This window comes from Heterodontus francisci, chromosome 13 (genome assembly GCF_036365525.1).
Source record: "Heterodontus francisci isolate sHetFra1 chromosome 13, sHetFra1.hap1, whole genome shotgun sequence".
Lineage (NCBI taxonomy): Eukaryota > Metazoa > Chordata > Chondrichthyes > Heterodontiformes > Heterodontidae > Heterodontus > Heterodontus francisci.
The window spans coordinates 95,090,926-95,116,475 of NC_090383.1; the positions used below are offsets into that span (position 1 = coordinate 95,090,926).

General features: G+C 42.2%; 1 protein-coding gene across 1 annotated transcript in view; it reads right to left on the reverse strand.

Moving 5' to 3' along the window:
- slc3a1 (solute carrier family 3 member 1) overlaps positions 1–25,550 on the reverse strand; it is a 55,426-nt gene that overhangs the window by 27,127 nt on the left and 2,749 nt on the right. The window contains exons 2-3 of the mRNA XM_068045209.1: positions 14,043–14,222; positions 11,264–11,418 (exon numbers count right to left, since the gene is read on the reverse strand). Of these exons, the coding sequence (XP_067901310.1) occupies positions 11,264–11,418; positions 14,043–14,222 (335 nt within the window). The remainder of the gene's footprint in view (positions 1–11,263; positions 11,419–14,042; positions 14,223–25,550) is intronic.

Sequence of the window (25,550 nt, forward strand, 5' to 3'; positions counted from 1 at the left end):
GCTGGGCGACGGGAACTGACTTTACATATGTAAATGAAGATAATGAATACATCTAAATAAAATTTCCAGCCATCTTAACCGCTGTCCGGAATCTTCCAAGCAGCATCTGGCACAGACGCGCCTTCACTTTCCCGTCCAGGGAAAGCTGGTGCCACCAGGTGGGGAAGGGAGGAATCTTATGATTTTTAGTCCTGTTGTGGGGGTGGGGGTGGAGGGAAATGAGGTCCAATCTGCATTAATAGTGTATGGGGGGAGGGGTGACCTCTGCACTTTGATCGGTTTGTGGGGAGGGAATGGTCAAGTCTTGCAGGTAAGTGTTTTGGGGTGGGGAGAGGGCAACTATGACTTGTAATTGTTATTGGGAGGGAGGGGTGATAGTTTTTTTGCAGTGCATGGGTGGGTAGTTCTTCAAAAATTTTAATGTACCAGCAGGGTTGGCTGCCCTTTAAAAATAGCACCAGCACCTGCGCACAGGCAGCTGATGCCATTGCTGGCGTCGCAGAGCCTGCTCCCTCCATGTGATTGGTGGTGGAGAGGAGGTGGGGTACGGCCCAACTGGTGTATTATGTTGGGCCGCCGCACAGCAGATTGCGATGGCACGGTGGCATGTGAGCCACCATTTTTTCACCTGCCACCGCTCATGACAGCAGAAGAAAATCCAGCCCTATGACTCTATAGGTTGCTATCAAGCAGGAAGATCAAGAGTTGTAATCAGTCAGTGAACAAGAAAAACATGGAAGATGACAGTAAAGGGGCTTGAAGATATAATTCCAATGCCTACAGTAAAAATGAAAGTTGGAGATTCACAACTTATTTTCATCATTGATTCAGCTACAGCAATGTCTGTTATATTAGTTTAGTTTAGAGATACAGCACTGAAACAGGCCCTTCGGCCCACCAAGTCTGTGCCGACCATCAACCACCCATATATACTAATCTTACATTAATCCCATATTCCTACCACATCCCCACCTGTCCCTATATTTCCCTACCACCTACCTATACTAGGGGCAATTTATAATAGCCAATTTACCTACCAACCTGCAAGTCTTTTGGCTTGTGGGAGGAAACCAGAGCACCCGGAGAAAACCCACGCAGACACAGGGAGAACTTGCAAACTCCACACAGGCAGTACCCAGAATTGAACCCGGGTCACTGGAGCTGTGAGGCTGCGGTGCTAACCACTGCGCCGCCCTGTACACCAAGATCTAGGTCATTAATATACATCAGGAAGAGCAAGGGTCCTAACACTGACCCTTGGGGAACTGCACAAAAACCTTCCTCCAGTCTGAAAAACATCCATTAACCTCTACTCTCCGTTTCCTGACAATCAGCCAATTTCGTATCCATGTTATTACTACTGTCTCTTTTATTCCATGAGCTATAATTTTGCTCACAAGTCTGTTGTGTGGCACTTTATCAAATGCTTTTTGGAAGTCCATGTACACTACATCAACAGCATTGCCCTGATCAACCTTCTCTGTACATCAGAAAACACCAGCAAGTTAGTCAAATACTATTTGCCCTTCACAAATCCATGCTGGCTTTCCCTAACTATCCCCTATTTGCCCAAGTAACTATTAATTTTATTCAGAATTATCGTTTCTAGATTACCACCAAGATTAAACTGGCTGGCCTGTAGTTGCTGGGCTATCTTTACACTTTTTTTTTGAACAAGCGTGTAACATTTGCAATTCTCTAGTCCTCTGGCACCACCCCTGAATCTAAGGAAGACTGAAAAATTATGGCCAGTGCCTCTGCAATTTCCACTCTCACTTACTTCAGTATCCTTGGATGCATGTCATCCGGTCCTAGTGCCTTCTTAACTTTAAGTACAGCTAGCCTACCCTATACCTCATCAGCAAATTTAAACCCTTCAAGTGTCTGAATTTCCTCTTTCACCATGACCTGTGTGGCATTTTCTTGCTTGGTAAAGTCAGATGTAAAGTATTCATTTAATACCTCAGCCATGCCCCCTGCCTCCATGTGTAAATCCCCTTTTAGGTCTCTAATCAGCCCCACTCCTCCTTTCATCACCATTTTACTATTAATATGTCTCCTTGTTTTCTCCTTTGTTTTAAGTGAATTACAGTAGCTTTCTGATCTACTTTGTCTGTTCCTCACATGGCTTATTACATAATTTTCCAGATCAAGATATTGTTAAATTTGTGGAAGTAATGCAAGTAAAAGGAAAAAAGTTTAATGTAAGGCAACAAAACCTGTAGGAATGAGACACATGCTAATTCCTGATGAGATTTACTGTCAATATATTTTTGGAAACTACAAAGGGAGCCATTTTCTCTTCAAATTTTGATACAAGTTCACACATGACTCACCATCTTTTGACAACACATCTTAGCACACCTATCTTCACAGTTAGAAATATTTGCCCTCCCCATGTACAATGTTCACAATTTGAAATCCTGTACTAATATGCAAATTAACATCTGATTTTCTTTGTCAGTCATCTAGTGTCAATGTCTACATTTTGATTGAATAGTTCAGTATTCGGCAACAATTTGTTGGGAACCTGCACTATAGACTCATTTTCCAGATCACGAATTCCTGCCACTATCAAAGGTGATTTCAATACTGTTGTGGGTTTAAAAAAAAAACTTTGAAAAACTCTATATACCCAGGTCAAATACGCCTATAAAAATACTTAAATCTTTTCAATAGTTATTGGTTAAGTTAAATTCTTGAAAACCTGATTAACAATGTAGCTTCTATTTTTCATCACAGTTTACTAACTGATTATAGGTGCACAATACAAAAATACTCAGTATGCACCATTACTGTACAAAATGTTTTATTCCAAAAGGATGGGGCAATGCTTACATTTCCTTCCACTGAAATAAAATGAGGCTGTGAACAATTAACTTTGTTGCATTTCTAAACAGAAGCTGTCTCAGAAGGAGAATACAAGAAGTCCCTAAGTCACATTTTCTTATGAAAAACTGGTGTGAAACTGACTAGTTATTCCAATAATAGTATTTCACTGTTAGGTGAAGTTGGTGTTAGGGTGGATTACAATCTTATTACTTTCCATTGGTAGTAGTAGGAGGGAACAACGTCTCCCTGATGGGAAAAAATTGGCTTAAGAAAATAATTTTAAATTCGGCCAAGTTATTTACTGTAGGTGTCAGTAAGAGTACATCTGGCATTGAATAACTGAAGACTGATTCAATTTTAGCCAACAAGTTACCTGTGAATTATTTTACATGCACAAATGACATGCCAGTGTCTGCAAGAGAAATTTTTGAAGAAACTTGCAAGGAGGTGATGCTCAGTAAAGTACTCAATTATATCACGAATGACTGGTCTAAACAGTGTAAGGATGAAAAATTGCAGGAGTATTTTACACATAGAAATGAACTGAGTCTATTTCAAGGCTGTCCCCAATGGGGTTTGAGAGTCATTATTCTGCCAACATTTAGGGAGAGATTGTTAGAGGAACTTTATCAAGAGGACACGGGGTAGTCCGTATGAAAGCAGTAGCAAGAAGCTATTCTTAGTATCCAAAGGTATATAGAGACATTGAAGAGTTGGTGAAAGGTTGTGAAGTGTATCTCAGAATGAGAAATGATCCAATCAAGTTTCCTTTCATTCCATGGTCAAACACAAGAAAACTGTGGGAACAAGTACATGCCAATTTCTTTGAAGTGGAAGGGAAAGAATATTTTGTTTTGATCGATATCTGTAGCAAGTGGTTAAATGTTGAGTCTATGCCCAATACCACAAGCACCAAAATTATTGAGGTTTTGAGCAATTGTTTTGCAATTTATGGGTTGCCAGAAGTGTTGGTAATGGCCCACAGTTTACCTCAGAGGAGTTTGAAATATTTCTTTGTAAGAATAGAATCAAACACACTCTAATACCACCATATCACTCAGAATCGAATGGTGCTGCAGAAAGAAGTGTACAAATTGTGAAGAGGCCTTTACATAAGTATTTGCTAAGTGACAAACCAGGCAGTAATTTCCATGTTTCTCTTCAACATAGGCTCAGTTCTCTTGCAGAAGAACACCACAGTCTACAATAGGTTGCTCACCTTATGAGTTAATGTTTAAACATGCTCCTAGGACTAGGTTTAGTTTGCTTACGCTTGATGTCAAAAGTAAAGTAAGAGAAAAGCAAGACAAAGTGAAGATGAGCCATGATACTTGAGGCATGAAATTAGAGTTCAGTGCTGGTCAGAAGATTATGGTGAAAAAACACCAAGGTGATAAGAAGTATGTGTTTGCAGTTGTTGTAAAAAGACTAGGTGCATTCACATATCTAATAAGGATCGGAGAGAGATTCCGCCAGTAACATGGAGATCATTTGCTTGAAAGAGGAAATCTGACAAAGGAACAGCATGAGAAACCTCCTATAGTCCAACTTCCTACAGTCCAAGGTTCAATAAAGAGTGCAGGAGGGCATGCCAGGAGCAGCACCAGGCATACTTAAAAATGAGGTGTCAGCCTGGTGAAGCTACAACACAGGACTATTTGCATGCCAAACAGCAGAAGCAGCATGCGATAGACAAGGTAAAGCAATCCCACAACCAATGGATCAGATCTAAGCTCTGCAGTCCTGCCACATCCAGTCATGAATGGTGGTGGACAAATAAAAAATGAATTCAATCCCACTTCTCCACAGGTCACAACATATCAATAAATTTCGCTACTTACCGAAACAGCCAATTAGATACTCTATTTGACCCCAGAATAAAGCACACCAACTTGGTTTCTTTAACAAACAACAAAATGATCTGTTTATTATAAAACCAAGTCTGAACCAATAATGAAATAAATATATACATGAATTGAAATATTAAAACCCCGTATTATTATCCTAGCCCTCATGCACACACACATACATCCAAAAACTGGTTAACTGGAAAAAGGGATTTTTGTTTACAGCTGTTACAAAGAAATAGAAAGAATAAAAAAAACTTAGTCTGCAAAGATATGGAAGGATGTCCTTTGTTTTGGCGAGGTGTCCCAAAGTCGATTGGTTGGCTGTCACTAGGAATCTTTCCAGGCGAAGGTGATGAATAGTCTGTTTGGGACGGCGTTCAAAGAAATTCAACTGCAGAAAGCTTCACATCGATCTTACAGCAGGTGTGCAGCAACAGAGGTTTCAGTACTCACACATTCGATGAAAGTCCTTTTTAAAGATGCAAGGTTTCTGCAACCATTCAGGGTTTCTTCAAAATACAGGAGGCAAGAGTACAACTTCATACAAGCTTTTGCTTTTCAAGAGCAGGGATTTTTCAAAGAGAGGTAACAGTGTCCTAGATGTTCTTCTGATCTCCAACAATTCCAACTCCAAAAATAAAGCTGACTTTTAACAGTTCAAAGTGAAATCAAAACAGTTCCCAGGTTCAGTCCCTGATAATCATAAATGATTCAATGAAATCCGTTTTAGTTTTAAAAAATATAGATTCCCAAGTTCAGAGTTGATGCAGTCTGAAATGTTGGGAGAACAGAGTCAAACTAATGGAAATGGAAGAACATACCCATACAGAAAGAGAAATAAGCCAGATTGGTAATGAAAGAATGAAGGATAGAAAAATAAATAAGTTGTTATTTTCATTACTTTTTGTCAATTGTCTATTGTTAAGAAAAACATTTTTCTAACATGCAAATTACTCTGGAAATATTGAATATATATGTTTTAGTTGTTATTACAGTAACAACAAACATGCCCAATCTGTTAAATTTTAGGCTTTTGTTATTGTATTCTGCGAAATTATGTTCATGTACCATTTTACAATTTACAGTGTAAGCTGTTTTTTTAAGATAGAACAGGACTAAACGTTCTAAATTAGGGAAAGGCAAATTTTACAAAGCTGACAGGTGATCTGGCGAAAATGGACTGGATACAGCTACTTGAAGATACATCAGTGGCAAACCAGTGGGAGGCATTCAAAAGTGAGATTCTACAGGCACAGTGTACACATGTCCCCACAAAGAAAAAGGGTGGTACTGCCAAATCTAGAGCCCCCTGGTTATCTAGAAGCATACAGGATAAAATAAAGCATAAAAAAGGCTTATGACAGTCACAAAAAATGTAATAATTTAGAAAGCCTTGAGGAGTATAGGAAGTGCAGGGGTGAAGTAAAAAAGGAAATTAGGAAAGCAAAGAGAGTGCATGAAAAAATGTTGGCAGGTAAAATCAAGGAAAACCCAAAGATGTTTTATCAGTACATTAAGCGCAAGAGGATAACTAAGGAAAGGGTAGGACCTTTCAGATATGTACAAGGTAACTTATATGTGGATGCAGAAGATGTGGGCAGAGATCTTAATGAGTACTTTGTCTGTCTTCACAAAGGAGAGGGATGATGCAGACATTGTAGTTAAAGAGGAGGAGTGTGAAATATTAGATACGATTAACATAATGAGAGAGGAATTACTAGAGGGTCTGACATCCTTGAAAGTGTATAAATCACCAGGGCTGGATGGATTGTATCCCAGGCTGTTAAAGGAAGCCAGGGAGAAAATAGCAGATGCTCTGAGGATCATTTTCAAATCTTCACTAGATACAGGCAAGGTACCAGAGGATTGGAGGTCTGTGAATGTTGTACCATTGTTAAAAAAGAGTGCGAGGGATAGACCAAATAATTATAGGCTGATCAGTCTGACCTCAGTGGTGGGCAAATTATTAGAATCAATTCTGAGGGATAGGAAAAACTGTCACTTAGAAAGGCACGGATTAATCGGGGATAGTCAGCCTGGATTTGTTAAGGGAAGGTCGTGTCTTACTAACTTAATTGAATTTTTTGAGGAAGTAACAAGGAGGACTGGTGAGGGTAGTGCAGTGAATGTTGTCTACATCAATTTTAGTAAGGCATTTGACAAGGTTCCACATGGCAGACTGGTCATGTGGATTCAGGGGAATGTGGCGAGTTGGATCTAAAATTGACTCAGTGGCAAGAAACAAAGGGTTGTTTTTGCGGCTGGAAAGCGGTTTCCAGTGGCGTTCCACAGGGCTCAGTGTTGGGTCCCTTTCTGTTTGTGGTATATATTAATGATTTGGACTTAAATGTGGGAGGCATGAGTGGGAAATTTGCAGATGACACAAAATTGGCCGTGCAGTTGATAGTGAAGAGCATAGCTGACTCCAGAATGGTATCAATAGTTTGGTTGAGTGGGCGGAAAAGTGACAAATGAAATTCAGTCTGGAGAAGTGTGAGGTATTGCATTTGAGGAGGGCAAACAAAGCAAGGGAATACACAATAAACAAGAGGATATTGAGAGGGGTAGAGGAAGTGAGAGACCTTGGAGTGCATATCCACAAGTCCCTGAAGGTGGCAGGACAGGTTGATAAAGTGGTGAAGAAGGCATATGGAATGCTTTCCTTTATTTGCCAAGACACAGAATACAAAAGCAGGGATGTAATCCTGGAACTGTATAAAATGCTGGTTAGGCCACAGCTGGAGTACTGTGTACAGTTCTGGTTACCAGATTACAGGAAGGACATAATTGCTCTGGAGAGAGTGCAGAGGAGATTTATATACATGTTGCCAGGGCTTGAAAATTGTTGCTATGAGGAAAGATTGGATGGGCTAGGGTTGTTTTCCTTAGAACAGAGGAGGCTGAGGGGGTGACTTAATTGAGGTGTACAAAATTATGAGGGGCCTAGATAGAGTAGACAGGAAGGACCTGTTTCCCTTAGTAGGGAGGTCAATTACCAGGGGGCACAGATTTAAGGTGATTGGTAGAAGGATTGGAGGGGAAAGGTGGAAAAGTTTTTCACCCAGAAGGTGGTGGATGTCTGGAATTCGCTGCCCGGATCGGTGGTGGAGGCAGAAACCCTCAACTCATTTAAAAGGGACCTGCACCTGCACCTGAAGTGCTGTAACCTGCAAGGTTACAGACCAGGTGCTGAAAGGTGGGATTAGAATGGGTGGCTAGTTTTTTTCAGCCTGTGCAGACACAATAGGCTGTGGCCCCTTTCTGTGCCGTAACTTTTCTATGGTTTCTATGCTTCTATTTCCAAGTCAGAATGCTGTGTGGCTTGGTGGTGTTCCCATGCATCTACTGCCCTCATCCTTCTAGGTGGAAGAGGTTGTGTGTTTGGAATGTGCTGTCGAAGGAGGCGTGGTGCGTTGCTGCAGTGCATCGTGTATATGGTACACACTGGGGAGTCAGGCGATGGGTTACTCACCACAGGATTCCCAGCCTCTGACCTGCTGTTGTAGGCAGTATTTATGTGACTGCTCCAGTTCAGTTTCTGGTCAACGGTAACCCCCAGGATGTTGATAGTGGAGGATTCTGCGATGGTAATGCCGTTGAATGTCAAGGGGAGATGGTTAGATTCTCTCTTGTTGGAGATGATCATTGCCTGGCACTTGAGTGGTGCGAATGTTACTTGCCACTTCCCAACCCAAGCCTGAATGTTGTCCAAGTCATGCTGCATATGGACACAGACTACTTCAGTATCTGAGAAGTTGCGAATGGCACTGAACATCGTACAATCATCCATGAACATCCCCACTTCTGACCTTATGATGTAGGGAAGGTCATTGATGAGGCAGCTGAAGATGATTGGGCCTAGGAGACTACCCTGAGGAACTCCTGCAGCAATGTCCCAGGGATTAGATGATTGACCTCCAACAACCATCTTCCTTTGTGCTAGGTATGACACCAACCAGAAGAGAGTTTTCGCCTGATTCCCATTGACTTCAATTTTGCCAGGGTTCCTTGATGCCACATTCAGTCAAAGACTGCCTTAATGCCAAGGGCAGTCACTCTTACCTCAATTCTTTTGCCTATGTTTGGACCAAGGGTGTGATGAGGTCTGGAGGCAAGTGGCCCTGGCAGAACCCAAACTGAGCATCAGTCAGCAGGTCATTGCTGTATAAGTGGCACTTGATAAGACTGTTGACGACACCATCACTTTGCTGATGATTGAGAGTAGACTGATAGGGTGGATACTAGCCAGATTGGATTTGTCCTGATTTTTGTGGACAGGACACACCTGGGCAACTTTCCACATTGTCAGGTAAATGCCAGTGTTGCAGCTGTACTGAAACAGCTTGGCTAGGAGTACGGTTAGCTCTGCAGCACGTCTTCAGTATTATTGCCGAAATGTTATAAGAGCCCATAGCCTTTACAGTATCCAGTACCTTCAGCTGTTTCTTGACATCACGTGGAGTGAATCAAATTGGCTGAAGACTGGCATCTGTGATGCTCAGGAGGAGGCCAAGATGGAACTACTGGCTAAAGATGGTCACAAATGCTTCAACGTTTTCTTTTGCGCTGATGTTCTGGGCTCCTCCATCGTTAAGGATGGGGATATTTGTGGAGCATCCTCCTCAGGTTAGTTGTTTAATTGTCCACCGCCATTCACGACTGGATGTGGCAGGACTGCAGAGCTTAGATCTGATCAGTTGGTTGTGGGATCGCTTAGCTCTGTCTATTGCATGCTGCTTCTGTTGTTTGCCACACAAGTATTCCTGAGTTGTAGCTTCACCAGGTTGACACCTTATTTTTAGATATGCCTGGTACTGCTCCTGGTATACTCTCCTGCACTCTTTATTGAACCAGTGTTGATGCCTTGGCTTGATGGTAATGGTAGAGTGAGGGATCTGCCGGGTCATGAGGTTAGAGATTGTGGTTGAATACAATCCTGCTGCCGTTGATGGTCCACAGTGCCTCATGGATGCCCAGTTTTGAGCTGCCAGATCTATCCCATTTAGCATGGTGGTAGTGCCATATAGCACGATTGAGGGTATCCTCGGTGTGAAGACAGGACTTTGTTTTCACAAGGATTTTGCGATGGTCACTTCTGCCAATACTGGCATGGACAGATGCACCTGCAACAGGTAGATTGGTGAGGACAAGATCTAGTAGATTTATCCCTCTTGTTTCCCTCACCCCTGCCGCAGACCTAGTCTGACAGGTATGCCCTTCAGGACTCAGCCAACTTGGTTAGTAGTAATGCTACTGAACCATTCTTGGTGATGGACATTGAAGTCTCCCACCCAGAATACTTTCTGTGCCCTTGCCACCCTCAGTGCTTCTTCCAAATGATGTTCAACATGGAAGAGTACTTATGCAACAGCTGAGGAAGGGTGGTAGGTGGTAATCAGCAGGAGGTCTCCTTGCCCATGTTTGACCAGGTGCCATGAAACTTCATGGGGTCTGGAGTCAATGTTGAGGATTCCCAGAGCAACCCCCTCCCAACTGTATACCACTGTGCTGCCACATTTAAACTTACTTCTATGACCCCTCATTCTATCCCGATTATCCGATCCCTTCATTATTTTAAACACTTATATCAAATCACCCTTTAAACTCTTCTGCTCTTATAAAAACAACCCCAGTGTTTCCAACCTTTCTTTGTATTTGTATTCCTTTGTAGTGGGCAGCATCCAAATGAATCAATGGTATACTCTTTATATTGTCTCAATATTCTTCCTGCTTTATGGAGTTTAAATCTCCTCTCAGTACTCCAACCATGGTCTTACTAAGGTTTTATATAAATTCATCACTACATCTCAACTTTGATATTCTATACCTCTTGCCTGAAAATCCAGTAATCGATTAGTTCCTTTATGGACATATCCACTTGAGATGCTGCTTTTTGATGTATTGTGAATCTGAACCTCCAAATCCCTTTTCTCTTCCACATTACCAGCCTTCCCCCATTCAAAGTACGATTATTTTTTTAAAGATTTTCTAAAAGTAACGCTAATGGTAAATCATTAAATGATTGGGTTGCCATCAGCATTAAAATCAGAAAATCTGGGCCTATTTTCCAAGATACTTTGTCTCAACAGTACCAAAATTTGGAATTTGGGGTTTGGTTAGAAAATATTGTCAGGCTGACTAGTTAACCAATTATCTGATCCATATTGACCAGGAAGATCTTGTCTTACTTAGTTAGTTGATCTTACTTGGGCCTGAATGCCCCTCAGTTAGGAAGGGGAAAATCAGCTCCTGGCCATTATCCAAAAACCTTCACTGGAAACATACATGTATGATATCAGATGAGGACAGGATTAGGTTCACTTGTGGTGCTCCTTCTATGGTCAAAATGACTGCTGATATTCATTATCAAAGTCCACACATGCATAGAGCCATTTGGGCTGGATACCAAAAGGTAAACAATATATTTGTTATATATTTCAAAAAGGAGTCAGCACCTACAGGAAAGGATGGGATGGAAGAAAATAGGCAATAAAGATAAAGAAAATCTTAATATGCTTTTGTTATTATAGAGTCAGAAAGTATAAATAAATACATTTTAAAAATAGGTTTGACATTATTACCCAGTTGTTGGGGCTAGTAGTTTTGTTCATCTCATGTTTACAGTCCACCCAGATGTAGTAATCAGTGTATTTTCCTGTTCGGTTCTGGCTCAGTTGAAACCAACGGTGTTTGTTACTAGTGTGGTTTGGAATGAAATCCATTATCAGTTTCAAACCTTTTAAAAAGTATATGAAAATCATTTCAGTAAAGTTAAATCCTTCAAAAGTAAATCAAGTTACACATTTTCATAATTATTCACCAAGAATTGTGTTAAAACCTGTAATGCAAGAAAAGCACTTTGGCTTAGAACCAGGACTTTTAACGTCTATTGGATGATTCTCCTGCCTTTACAGCCCGGAGCAGCTGATGTGAAGGGAGGAGGACTGCATTCTTACATTGGATAAAAGCAAAATACTGCGGATGCTGGAAATCTGAAACAAAAACAAGAAATGCTGGAATCACTCAGCAGGTCTGGCAGCATCTGTGGAAAGAGAAGCAGAGTTAACGTTTCGGGTTCCGAAGAAGGGTCACTGACCCGAAACGTTAACTCTGCTTCTCTTTCCACAGATGCTGCCAGACCTGCTGAGTGATTCCAGCATTTCTTGTTTTTGTTCTTACATTGGATGCTGATTAAATAGTCCTCTATGTATACACATTTGCCATTGGCATTAAACTCTTACAAAAGTTTAATAGCTGGCTTTCATAGAATGTTATATCCACTAATTGAATGCTACATTCACTTGAACAGTGGAAAGCACCCAGCACTACAGTTTATTTAGAAATGTCCTCCTTCTAAACATGGGCTGTATCTGTAGATAGTATTTTGAGCTATGCAGCATCGAAGGACTACATTTGGATCATTGTGATTGTGCCGGATCTTTGCTACAGCAAAATAAAACTAATCCTACTACCCTGCTCACTCCCCATAATCCTATATCTTTTTCTGTGTCAAACATTTATTCTTTCGCTGAAAAGGTGCATTGTTTTCTACCTCAAACATTCCCAATGGCAAAACTTTTCATGTTCCAACAACACTGTGCAAAGAAATTTCTCCTGGCCTTTCTCTTCATTTGACTGACAATTTTAAATAGATGACAACTCATCACTGACTCGCTATCCAGAGGATATGGCCTTTCCCTATTTACTATATGAACGTCCTTCATAATTTTAAAAACCTCTATTAAATCTTAGGCTTTTCTGCTACAGTAGAGGTAGTCTCAAGACTTCCCTCATGGGTATATCTTTTCCTACCTGATATTATCCCAGTGAGAGTATTACACGTGAAGTGTACTGGCACAATATTACAGCACAGACTTGTGTTTGATTTTTATCTTCTGTATTGTGTAATGAGACTAATATCCTAACTCCAATCTCTTCAATCTTAGGCAGTCTCTTGGGAATGAGGATGACTTTCTTCCACTCCAGGTTTGTGGGTCCTTAGTTGACTGAATAGTCCAAATCTGGATCTGCACACTCTGCCACAGGTGGGGCAGGTGGTGCTTGGTGAGGTGAGTGAATGGGATGCTCGAATTTCCGAACATTCCTTCCGCTGTTTGCAATTGGTCACTGCCTGTCAACAGATCCTAACTAACCTTTGTGGCAATACTGCATTATTCTCCATGACTACACAATGATGCACTTTAATCTACAAAGAACCCACCAAAATGCATCAACTATTCTCTAATTAAATATTTCTTTAAAACAATGATGTAGTGAAGGAAAATAGCAAATGAACCAAAGTAAGTGTATATCTGAGACTGGTACCTGCTAAATTGATGCATAATTTAAAATACATTAATTTGTTCGTGACTGGTTTGAATTACATTAAATTGGAGTGTCAATAATGTTCCCAGCTTCGGTTTTAAACTTTTTAATAATGGGTCTACTTTACTTTAGTTGATGATAAAAGGAAACAATGGTAAGTACTTCTCTAACTTGGTACATTTATAGTTTTAATTGCATGCAGTTCATGCTTCATGGACTTCGCTCCCATCTTGACTTTGTGTGATAGTGAGTCAGCAGTCCAGTTTGCATCTCTCCTGATTTTTGTTTCCAATGACTTCAATGTAGATGAAAATCAGAATGATCTAAAATGGGCAGATGACTCACTATCACATGTTTTACACTATTGCACAAAGTCAAGATCAACCCTCCACTCCCATCCCCCATTGTTAATTCCTACTTTTCCTTTCCTGACCTTCCCTGAAAAAATTAATCATGCAGTGTTTATAAATATCTCTATGACTATCAATCCTGCTTGGTCAGTGAGTGAATCTCTTTGATTTAATATTGGTGAATAATTATTTAAGGGTGCAGCTATATAGCTACTTTCATATTCATCCACAGTGGTTGGTGTGGCTCACAGGGTGAAAGCAGCACAATTGTTCTGGAACTGATTTGTAATCTGACTCTGAAACACAACAGTATAAGATTCTTTGAGGAAAATGAGCTAACAGGTTGTGGTATCATCAAGCAGATTTTGTAAAAATTCAACTCGTCCAATGGACTTTATAAATTTACTGTGGTTTGAAATGTTTTGAGAAAGCGAGCGCACCCATCCATACTTTCAAGACATTAAAAATTTACCATAAGGGAGTGAAATTCAACATACACACACAGACACACACACACAAGTACACATGACCAAAGCTGTCTCCTGGCAGGTGGAGTGCAATTTGCAGTCAGACAACAGGAATCTTGTCAACTGTATGTTTTGTATTCTACAACAACCAGTCAAACTGAGATTGTCATATAATGGCAGCCTAAAAGTCAACTGGAATTCTTTCAATCCACTCCCACCTCTATCATGTGCAGCTTCTAAGAGATTGTCAAACTCTTGCATAGTTCCAAATATTGGATCGATGTCTTCAAAATCTTCCACATCATACCCAAAATCTTTCATTGGAGACTTGTACACTGGACTTAACCAGATAGCGTTGATGTTTAAATCCACAAAGTAATCCAGTTTTTCTTTAATGCCTGGTAGCAACAGATAAAAAATATTTGAATGTATCTTTTTTGTTTTTACTATTGATGCAGAATCAAGATTGTAATTACAAAACATTATAAAATTATGACACTTGTATTTATATAAGACTGATTCTCCAATCCCAAGGAAAATGGCCCTGACATCTTGTTGCTCTAACAGTGGGATTTTCATTTGCATAATGCACAATCTCTTGTGCATTTTCCACAATCACAGGGAACACGATGCCAGCACACTTGTAGGGCGTGTGGAATGCAACAGATCCCATTTATTTGGATGCAGGCATGTGGTTCACTTCAGTGAATAGAATGGTTCTGCAGCCAGAGCAAAGTGCAAAGAACTGCTTCCTTCAAAAAGGAAGCTCTGAATGTGCAACGTCTGGACGTCCATTTTGAGGGTTAAATAGAACCCCACTATGCGCAGCAATCTTGGAAGGAGATAGGCATTTCTGTGCATAGGGCCTCACAAGATGATGTCTTTCCTGAGAGATGAGCAGGTAGCTGATTAGGATGGAGGAAAGAGAGTAGGAGTTAAAGACAGTTTATCAGAGCTGGCAACAGATAGTGACATTTTCTATTCACTGTGTACATCATTTTTTTAAAATATAGGGCTAGATGGAGTGTTGTTTAATTTGCAGAAGATACTAAAATAGGGAAATAATTCTGAGGACCAAAGGAAGCTGTAACATGTGCCATGCACATTGGAAGCACAATGATACTACATTCATGGACTAACTCTGAAGAGTTATGAAAAAATTTACTTTAAAAAAAAAAGAAGAACCTTTATTTTAAAAAGTGAACAATGGTCCAAAATGGCCAGCAAAGAAAAAGGGAATTAGCCTTTTGTGTATCCAAACAGTCTGACAAAGAAAAAGGACAAATTTTCAAATCAAAATGTGTCAATCAAACCCATCTTAAAACTATCCTAAAAACATTACAGAATTAGTTTAGAGATACAGCACTGAAACAGGCCCTTCAGCCCACCGAGTCTGTGCCAACCGTCAACCACCCATTTATACTAATCCTACACTAATCCCATGTTCCCTACCACATCCCCACCTGTCCCTATATTTCCCTACCACCTACCTATACTAGGGGCAATTTATAATGGCCAATTTACCTACCAACCTGCAAGTCTTTTGGCTTGTGGGAGGAAACCGGAGCACCCGGAGAAAACCCACGCAGACACAGGGAGAACTTGTAAACTCCACACAGGCAGTACCCAGAATTGAACCCGGGTCGCTGGAGCTGTGAGGCTGCAGTGCTAACCACTGCGCCACTGTGCCACCCCAGTGCAAATTCTGCAAATTAAAATTGAATGTCCTCTTATAAAACAAAGGAGGTGTGAAGTAGCCACATCCTGGGCCATTGTGTGATCACCATGGGAAAGAAACCAGAGTGTCTCTTAACAGAAGGTGAGAGGTGACACAGTTTTACCTTAAAACAAAGACAACCAGATCAAGAGACTGACCCAGAAGGTGAAGCTACTTGTAATAGCTGGCATTCCAGCAAGCCAGAAAGCACATGGCCTGCTGAAAAATCTACACTATACAGCAGAAAGAGCTGGACATGACCCATCATCTTCAACAGAACCTTCAATCAAGAGAGAAATCTACAATCATTTCAGGACTGCAACCATCTAGAAATTGAGTCTCACGATAATTCACCAGGTTTATCGTAACCCTTCTCCTCCTCCAAAAACCACCTTCCTCTTTCCCTTCGCTATCTGTTTCTTGTATGTGTGTGTGAGTGAATGCAAAATTGTGACAATTTCAGGATATGGTGTATTTATCAATAAACAATTGACTTTCCATTGTTAAAATCTACAAGAAAACCTGTCACTGTCTGGTTATTTGAAAAATAAAACACAAAGGGACTAAACTCTAATACAAATACACTTGCTGCAGTCAGATGGGGAGTTGAACATTGAAAACCACCCACTTACATCACGTGGCCATAACAAATTGGGGGCTCAAAGCCAGGATCTGAACCATTTAGAAAGTTGACCTCTAAAATTGTGGCAAAATAAACAAACAGGTTTTTTTGTATTCTTCTGCTGGGGGGGGAGATTTGCTAGTGCTCTTCGGGGGGGTTTAAACTAATTCAGCAGGGGAATGGGAACCTAAATTGTAGTTCCAGTGTACAGGATGTTGAGAGTAGTGAGGTCAGGGATAAGGTTACAAGGATGCAAGAGGGCACTGGCAAGCAAGAACTTGGTTTAAAGTGTGTCTACTTCAACGCCAGGAGCATCCGGAATAAGGTGGGTGAGCTTGCAGCATGGGTTGGTACCTGGGATCTCGATGTAGTGGCCATTTCGGAGACATGGGTAGAGCAGGGGCAGGAATGGATGTTGCAGGTTCCGGGATTTAGATGTTTCAGTAAGAACAGAGAAGATGGTAAAAGAGGAGGGGGTGTGGCATTGTTAATCAAGGAGAGTATTACTGCGGCAGAAAGGACGTTTGAGGGCTCGTCTACTGAGGTAGTATGGGCCGAGGTTAGAAACAGGAGAGGAGAGGTCACCCTGTTGGGAGTCTTCTATAGACCTCCGAATAGTTCCAGAGATGTAGAGGAAAGGATAGCGAAGATAATTCTCGACAGGAGCAAGAGTAACAGGGTAGTTGTTATGGCGGATTTTAACTTTCCCAATATTGACTGGAAATACTATAGTTCAAGTACTTTAGATGGGTCAGTTTTTGTCCAGTGTGTGCAGGAGGGTTTTCTGACACAGTATGTAGACAGGTCAACCAGGGGCGATGCCACATTGGATTTGGTACTGGGTAATGAACCCGGCCAGGTGTTAGATTTAGATGTAGATGAGCACTTTGGTGATAGTGATCACAATTCGGTTAGGTTTACCTTAGCGATGGGCAGGGACAGGTATATACCGCAGGGCAAGAATTATAGCTGGGGGAAAGGAAATTATGATGCGATTAGGCAAGATTTAGGATGCGTAGGATGGGGAAGGAAACTGCAGGGGAAGGGCACAATCGAAATGTGGAGCTTATTCAAGGAGCAGCTACTGCGTGTCCTTGATAAGTATGTACCTGTCAGGCAGGGAGGAAGTTGTCGAGCGAGGGAGCCGTGGTTTACGAAAGAGGTTGGAGCGCTTGTCAAGAGGAAGAAGAAGGCTTATGTTAGGATGAGACGTGAAGGCTCAGTTAGGGCGCTTGAGAGTTACAAGCTAGCCAGGAAGGATCTAAAGGGAGAGCTAAGAAGAGCAAGGAGAGGACACGAGAAGTCATTGGCGGATAGGATCAAGGAAAACCCTAAGGCTTTCTATAGCTATATCAGGAATAAAAGAATGACTAGAGTTAGATTAGGGCCAATCAAGGATAGTAGTGGGAAGTTATGTGTGGAACCAGAGGAGATAGGGGAAGCGTTAAATGAATATTTTTCGTCAGTATTTACAGTAGAGAAAGAAAATGTTGTCGAGGAGAATACTGAGATTCAGATTACTAGGCTAGATGGGATTGAGGTTCACAAGGAGGAGGTGTTAGCAATTTTGGAAAGTGTGAAAATAGATAGGTCCCCTGGGCCAGATGGGATTTATCCTAGGATTCTCTGGGAAGCCAGGGAGGAGATTGCAGAGCCTTTGTCCTTGATCTTTATGTCGTCATTGTCGACAGGAATAGTGCCGTAAGACTGGAGGATAGCAAATGTTGTCCCCTTGTTCAAGAAGGGGAGTAGAGACAGCCCTGGTAATTATAGACCTGTGAGCCTTACTTCGGTTGTGGGTAAAATGTTGGAAAAGGTTATAAGAGACAGGATTTATAATCATCTTGAAAAGAATAAGTTCATTTGCGATAGTCAGCACGGTTTTGTGAAAGGTGGGTCGTGCCTCACAAACCTTACTGAGTTTTTCGAGAAGGTGACCAAACAGATGGATGAGGGTAAAGCAGTGGATGTGGTGTATATGGATTTCAGTAAGGTGTTTGATAAGGTTCCCCACGGTAGGCTATTGCAGAAAATACGGAAGTATGGGGTTGAAGGTGATTTAGAGCTTTGGATCAGAAATTGGCTAGCTGAAAGAAGACAGAGGGTGGTGGTTGATGGCAAATGTTCATCCTGGAGTTTAGTTACTAGTGGTGTACCGCAAGGATCTGTTTTGGGGCCACTGCTGTTTGTCATTTTTATAAATGACCTGGAAGAGGGTGTAGAAGGGTGGGTTAGTAAATTTGTGGATGACACGAAGTTCGATGGAGTTGTGGATAGTGCCGAAGGATGTTGTAGGGTACAGAGGGACATAGATAGGCTGCAGAGCTGGGCTGAGAGATGGCAAATGGAGTTTAATGCGGAAAAGTGTGAGGTGATTCACTTTGGAAGGAGTAACAGGAATGCAGAGTACTGGGCTAATGGGAAGATTCTTGGTAGTGTAGATGAACAGAGAGATCTTGGTGTCCAGGTACATAAATCCCTGAAAGTTGCTACCCAGGTTAATAGGGCTGTTAAGAAGGCATATGGTGTGTTAGCTTTTATTAGTAGGGGGATCGAGTTTCGGAGCCACGAGGTCATGCTGCAGCTGTACAAAACTCTGGTGAGGCCGCACCTGGAGTATTGCGTGCAGTTCTGGTCACCACATTATAGGAAGGATGTGGAAGCTTTGGAAAAGGTGCAGAGGAGATTTACTAGGATGTTGCCTGGTATGGAGGGAAGGTCTTACGAGGAAAGGCTGAGGGACTTGAGGTTGTTTTCGTTGGAGAGAAGGAGGAGGAGAGGTGACTTAATAGAGACATATAAGATAATCAGAGGGTTAGATAGGGTGGATAGTGAGAGTCTTTTTCCTCGGATGGTGATAGCAAACACGAGGGGACATAGCTTTAAGTTGAGGGGTGATAGATATAGGACAGATGTCAGAGGTAGTTTCTTTACTCAGAGAGTAGTAGGGGCGTGGAACGCCCTGCCTGCAACAGTAGTAGACTCGCCAACTTTAAGGGCATTTAAATGGTCATTGGATAGACATATGGATGAAAATGGAATAGTGTAGGTCAGATGGTTTCACAGGTCGGCGCAACATCGAGGGCCGAAGGGCCTGTACTGTGCTGCAATGTTCTAATCTAATCTAATCTTTCTATGGTGCTAGAAACAAAAGAGATGGCCACATTTAATGCTAAGGAGTTTGTGGAGCAGGGAGAGATATCCCATGACAAATTAAACAAATTAGTGTTGAAGATTTAAAAAGCTTAGCTATCGAGGTGGGAATCACTTTGAGACAAAAAGCAAAGAAACCTGAACTGGTGAAAAGTCTAGCCAACCATTTTAAACTTACCCCTGAACTAGAAGAAGAAAGCCTCGAATCAGAGTCTGAAAAAAATAATTCTAGCTCGAATCCAGTTACAGATGAAACAGGAAGAAATTGAGTTTCAAAAGGAAAAAGAGGAAAGGGAGGTGAAGTTGAAAAGGGAAGAGATGGTGTTTAGAAAGGAAAAAGAGGAGAGATACAAAGAGAGGAAATAGCGAGCAGGTTTGAGTTACAGAGACTGCAAACCCAAAATGAAAATGCTGCTAGTAACTCAACCCTTATCTCCAATTCAGAGCAAAACTTTGATGTGCTGAGACACTCAAGACTCATGTCAAAATTTAATGAAGAGGAAGTTGAGTCATATTTTACCTCTTTGAGAAAATAGCTACCAGGCTAAAATGACCAAAAGAATTCTGGACTTTCCTCTTACAAGGCGAGTTCTTGGGTAGGCTCGTGAAGTTTTTCCTTATTATCACAAGAAAGTTCCTCTTATTATGAACAAACTAAAACTGCAATTCTAAATGCATATGCTGGTACTGGAAGCATATAGACAGAGATTCCGACACACCTGGAAAAGACCCACACAGACTAACATTGAATTTGAAAGAATCAAACATATGGCCTTTGATCACTGGATATTTTCTCTCAAGCTGGAGCCCTCATATGAAAATTTCAGAGAAGTATCGTTGCTGGAAGAGTTTAAGAATAGCATCCCGAGTAGTATAAGAACTCACATAGAAGAACAAAGAATTCACAGGGGGACAGAAGCTGCCACCATGGCAGATGACTTTGAACTCACACATAAACCCTTCACTCAGGATAATTCCCAGAGGTTCAGAAGGGGCAGAAAGTGGAAATGTGATAAAAGATGGAGTGTTAGTGACAGGGAAACAAAAAGTGAGCACACAAGAAGCCCTCCACCAGTAAGGAAAGAAAATGCAGAGGGCAGGAAAGTATATCACAGACCTGTGTGATCCCATTGCAGTAAAATAGGGTATGTCAAAGCAGACTGCTGGAAGTTAAAGGGGAAGCCCATTAATCTTGTAGGGGTGCACAAGGTTAACAAAGAAAAGGATACCCTGGCAGACCTGATTGTGGCCCTAACCATGTAAAGAACTCCAAATGGATACTGCCATTGGTATGGGAAAATAGAGAAAATTCCTGAAGCTATCAGGATTTTGTTTTAAGAGGAACAGTGTCTCCATACCCCTTTAGCGAGGCAAGTAAACCCCATTGTTCCTTCTGCTGGCTAAAGGAATGACCTTCCCACCAGACAGCTCACTAAAAGCAAAGGTCCTGGTAAAAGGAATTGAAGGAGGATACATGTCAGTACCACTGTATCTGGTCCACTTGCAGTGCAACTTTGTTTCTGGGACAGTCACTGTAGGAATTGTCCCTAGTCCACCTGTGGCCAGCATAGGCTTGCTACTCGGCAATGATTTGGCTGGAGGTAAGGTGGTTGCAGCCCTAGTGATATTATACCACCCAAATGAGGCCAAGGAGATAGAGCAAATACAGGAGGAAGCCTCTGTAATCTTTCCTGCCTGAGCAGTATCAAGAGCCATGGCCATGCAAGATCCCCATTGAGAGCTGAACCAGAAAATCAGCCGGATGACTCAGAGGTCTGGCTGGCTGAAACTTTTTTCGGAGACTTAGGGGAGTATATGACAGACTCTCCAAAAAGCAGAAATAAAAACAAGAAATGCTGGAAATACTCAGCAGGTCTGGCAGCATCTGTGGAGAGAGAAGCAGAATTAACGTTTCAGGTCAGTGACCCTTCTTCAGAACTGGCAGATATTAGAAATGTAAAAGGTTTTAAGCAAGTAAAGCGGGGGGGGGGGGGGGGGGGGGGGTGGAGGCAAGGGATAACAAAAGAGGTGTTGATAGGACAAGGTCACAGAGAATAACTGACCAGAAGGTCATGGAACAAAGGCAAACGGTATGTTCATGGTGTGCTGAAAGACAAAGCGTTAGTACAGAGAAGGTGTGAATTGTCTGTAAAGCAGAAAGCACTCCAAGCACAAATATAATTTTTTTTTTAAAAAAACAGCAACAGTGGGTAGGCACAGTAGAAATAAACTAACCAAACTAAAAAAAAAAATAAAATAACCAAAGAAAAAAGAAAAAATAACTAAACATAAATGAGATGTTGTTCCTTGAGCTTGCATTGATGTTCACTGGAACACTGCAGCAATCCCAGGACAGAGATGTGAGCATGAGAGCAGGGGGGGTGGGGGGCGGTGTTGAAATGGCCAGCAACCGGAAGCTCGGGGTCATGCTTACGGACTGAGCAGAGGTGTTCTGCAAAGCGGTCACCCAATCTGTATTTGGTCTCCCCAATGTAGAGGAGACCACATTGTGAGCAGCAAATACAGTATACTACATTGAAAGAAATACAAGTAAATTGCTGCTTCACCTGAAAGGAGTGTTTGGGGCCTTGGATAGAGAGGAGAGAGGAGGTAAATAGGCAGGTATTACACCTCCTGCGATTGCAAGGGAAGGTGCCGTGGGAAGGGGATGAGGTGGTGGGGGTAATGGAGGAGTAGACAAGGGTTTCGTGGAGGGACCAATCCCTTCGGAATGCTGACAAGGAGAGGGAGGGGAAGATGCCTTTGGTCGAGGCATCACGCTGGATGTGGCAGAAATGGCGGAGGATGATCTTTTGGATGTGGAGGCTGGTGGGATGGAAAGTGCAGACAAGGGGAACCCTGTCGCGGTTCTGGGAGGGAGGGGAAGGAGTGAGGGTGGAGGTGCGGGAACTGGGCCGTACACGGTTGAGGGCCCTGTCAACCACAGTGGGGGGGAATCTTCGGTTGAGGAAAAAAGAAGACATATCAGAAGCACTGTCGTGAAAGGTAGCATCATCAGAGCAGATGAGTATGAGACGGAGAAACTGGGAGAATGGAATGGAGTCCTTACAGGAGGCTGGGTGTGAAGAAGTGTAGTTGAGGTAGCTGTGGGAGTCGGTGGGTTTATAATGAATATTAATAGACAGCCTATCCCCAGAGATGAAGACAGAGAAGTCGAGGAAGAGAAGAGAAGAAAAAGCAGACCCTGATTCAAAAAAGATAGCACAGACAGCTTATTCCAACGCAAATGCAGAGAAGGTGCCTGAGTATTACTCTATTAAAAATTAAATTTTAACGAGGAAATGGAGAACTCACAGTGACCTGCAGAGGAGGAGTGGACAGTAGTTCACCAAATTGTGGTCCCCCCTAAATATCACAGAGAGATTCTGAGAATTGCCAATGAAATCCTTATGGCTGGGCATGTGGGTATCCAAAAGACCCAAGCTGGAATTAGCCGACAGCTTTACTGGCCACAACTCCACAAGGATGTGGTTAAATTCTGCCAGACCTGCCATATGTGCCAGATTATTGGGAAACCCCAACCTACCATTAAATCTGTGCCACTAATCCCCATTCCTGCTTTCAGAGAACCTTTCCATAGAGTTCTAATTGATTGCCTGGGACCCCCCTACCCAAAACCAAGGGAGGTAATAAGTACCTGTTAACTATCATGGATATGGCCATCAGATTCCCAGAAGCTGCACCCTTGAGGAAAATTATGACCAAAGCTGTAATCAAACAGTTAACCCAGTTCTTCACCAGATACAGACTAGCTGGAGAAATACAGTCCAATCAGGGAACTCATTTCCTGTCCCCAATGTTCCAGGAGGTCATACAAAGCCTCAGTATCGAACAGCTGAAATCCTCAGTGCATCACCCCCAATCACAAGGGGCTCTGGAACAGTACCATCAGATCCTAAAATCTATGCTCCGAGCATATTGCAGTGAATACCCCTACGACTGGGACAAAGGAGTAATTTTCTTGCTATTTGCTACCAGGTATTCCCCCAATGAATTTACAGGCTTTACTTCCTTTGAATTGATTTTCAGATCACAGTGGCGCAGTGGTTAGCACCGCAGCCTCACAGCTCCAGGGACCCGGGTTCGATTCTGGGTACTGCCTGTGCGGAGTTTGCAAGTTCTCCCTGTGTCTGCGTGGGTTTTCGCCGGGTGCTCCGGTTTCCTCCCACATCCAAAGACTTGCAGGTGATAGGTAAATTTGCCGTTGTAAATTGCCCCTCGTGTAGGGAGGTGATAGGGAATATGGGATTACTGTAGGGTTAGTATAAATGGGTGGTTGTTGGTCGGCACAGACTCGGTGGGCCGAAGGGCCTGTTTCAGTGCTGTATCTCTAAATAAATAAATAAATAGATATGAGGTGAGAGTCCCCTTAAAATAGAGCAAGGAAAAGTTCCTAGATCAGAAAGAGGAAACCTTGATAATAAACTATGTGATCACCTTCGGGCAGAGACTTTCCCAGGCCTGTGTGGTAGCAAAGGAACACCTCATAACCTCTCAGGAAAAGATGAAATGGCAGGCAGATAAGAAAGCTGCAGTCCATGAGTTTAAACTAAGGTCTGAGTTCTGGTACTGCTATCCCTGCAGGGCAAACCTTTAAAGTCCAGGTTTAGTGGCCCATTTTGTATAGGGAAAAAGATGAGTGAGGTAAACTACCTAATTAACACCCCTGACAGATGGAAAAAACAAAGACTCTGTCGTATTAACTTGCTGAAAAAATACTACAGCCGGGAACTGGACACATCAGTAAGTGTATGCTAGTCAGTAAAAGTGATAGAGGAAGAGAGCAGTAGTGGGATGAACTGGATGAGGCCGAGAACCCTGAAAACTCTAAAATTGCACCCCCACCGCTAAATTGGAAGACACCAAAAATTTTAACAGGATTAGACACAATGCTGGACTCTCTCTGAACAGCAGAGACAGAGCCTAATCACTTTATTAAGGGCATTCAAGGAAGTCTGCAGGGACAAACCAGGTAGCACACCTTTAACAGTACATACATAGGAGAGACCCCACCAATAAAACAAAATCCCTGTAGACTGAATGCAAATAAGCTAGCTCAGGTCCACCAGGAAATCCAGTACAAGCTGGAAAATGACTTAATCAAACCCAGTCAGAGTAGCTGGAGCTCTGCTATTGTATCAGTTCCCAAACCTGATGGTTCAACCAGGTTCTGTATTGATTACTGCAAGGTCAATGTAGTTTGAAAAACAGATTCATATCCAATCCCCCCTATCGAAGACTGCATAGACCAGGTAGGAAATTCCACCTACATCAGCAAAATAGACTTATTGAAAGGATACTGGCAAGTACCAATGACCCAGCAGGCAAAGGACATCTCCGTCTTTGTCTCTTCCGATGGCTTATTTCAGTGCAAAGTAATGGCCTTCAGTCTGAAAAATGCCCCAGCAACATTCCAAAGGTTAATGAATCAAATGGTAGCTGGTCTAAATAACTGCGTTGTTTACCTCAACGAGCTGCTAGTTTTCAGAAACATGTGGGAAGACCAGTTAAATCATTTACAGGTACACTTCAAAAGCCTACAGAATACTCACCCAGTAGCCAACTTGGCAAAAAGTAACTTTACCAAAGCTAAAGTCACCTATTTAGGCCACATTGTGGGCCAAGGTCGAGTGTTGCCAAGGACAGCAAAAGTGGATTTCCCCATTCCAAAAAACAAGAAGGAAATCATACGCTTCCTAGGAATGTGCATGTTCTACCACAAATTTGTTCCCAATTTAGGACCTTCGCTGCTCCCCTGACAGACCTGCTAAATAAAAGTGCAAAAGGGGTGAGGTCAGAGCCGTGCCAGCTAGCCTTCGAAAAGTTGAAGGTAATTCTAACTAACACCCAGTATTGGCAGACCTGAATTTCAACAAACCTTTTAAAATGGCTATTGACGCCATAGATGTTAGAGTAGGCGTTGCCCTACTCCAGGACGATAATTCCGGTTTGGAAAGACCAATTGACTATTTCTCATCCACCACTTTAAACATATACTTCCTCCACCACTGGTGCATAGTGGCATCAGTGAGTACCATCTACATGATGCATGCAGCAACTCACCAAGGCCCCTTCAACAGCACTTTCTAAACCTAAGACCTCTGCCACTAGAAGGGCAAGAACACCACCACCTGCAAGTTCACCTCCAAGTCACACACCAGCCTGACTTGGAAATATGTTGCTGTTTCTTCACTGTCACTGGGTCAAAATCCA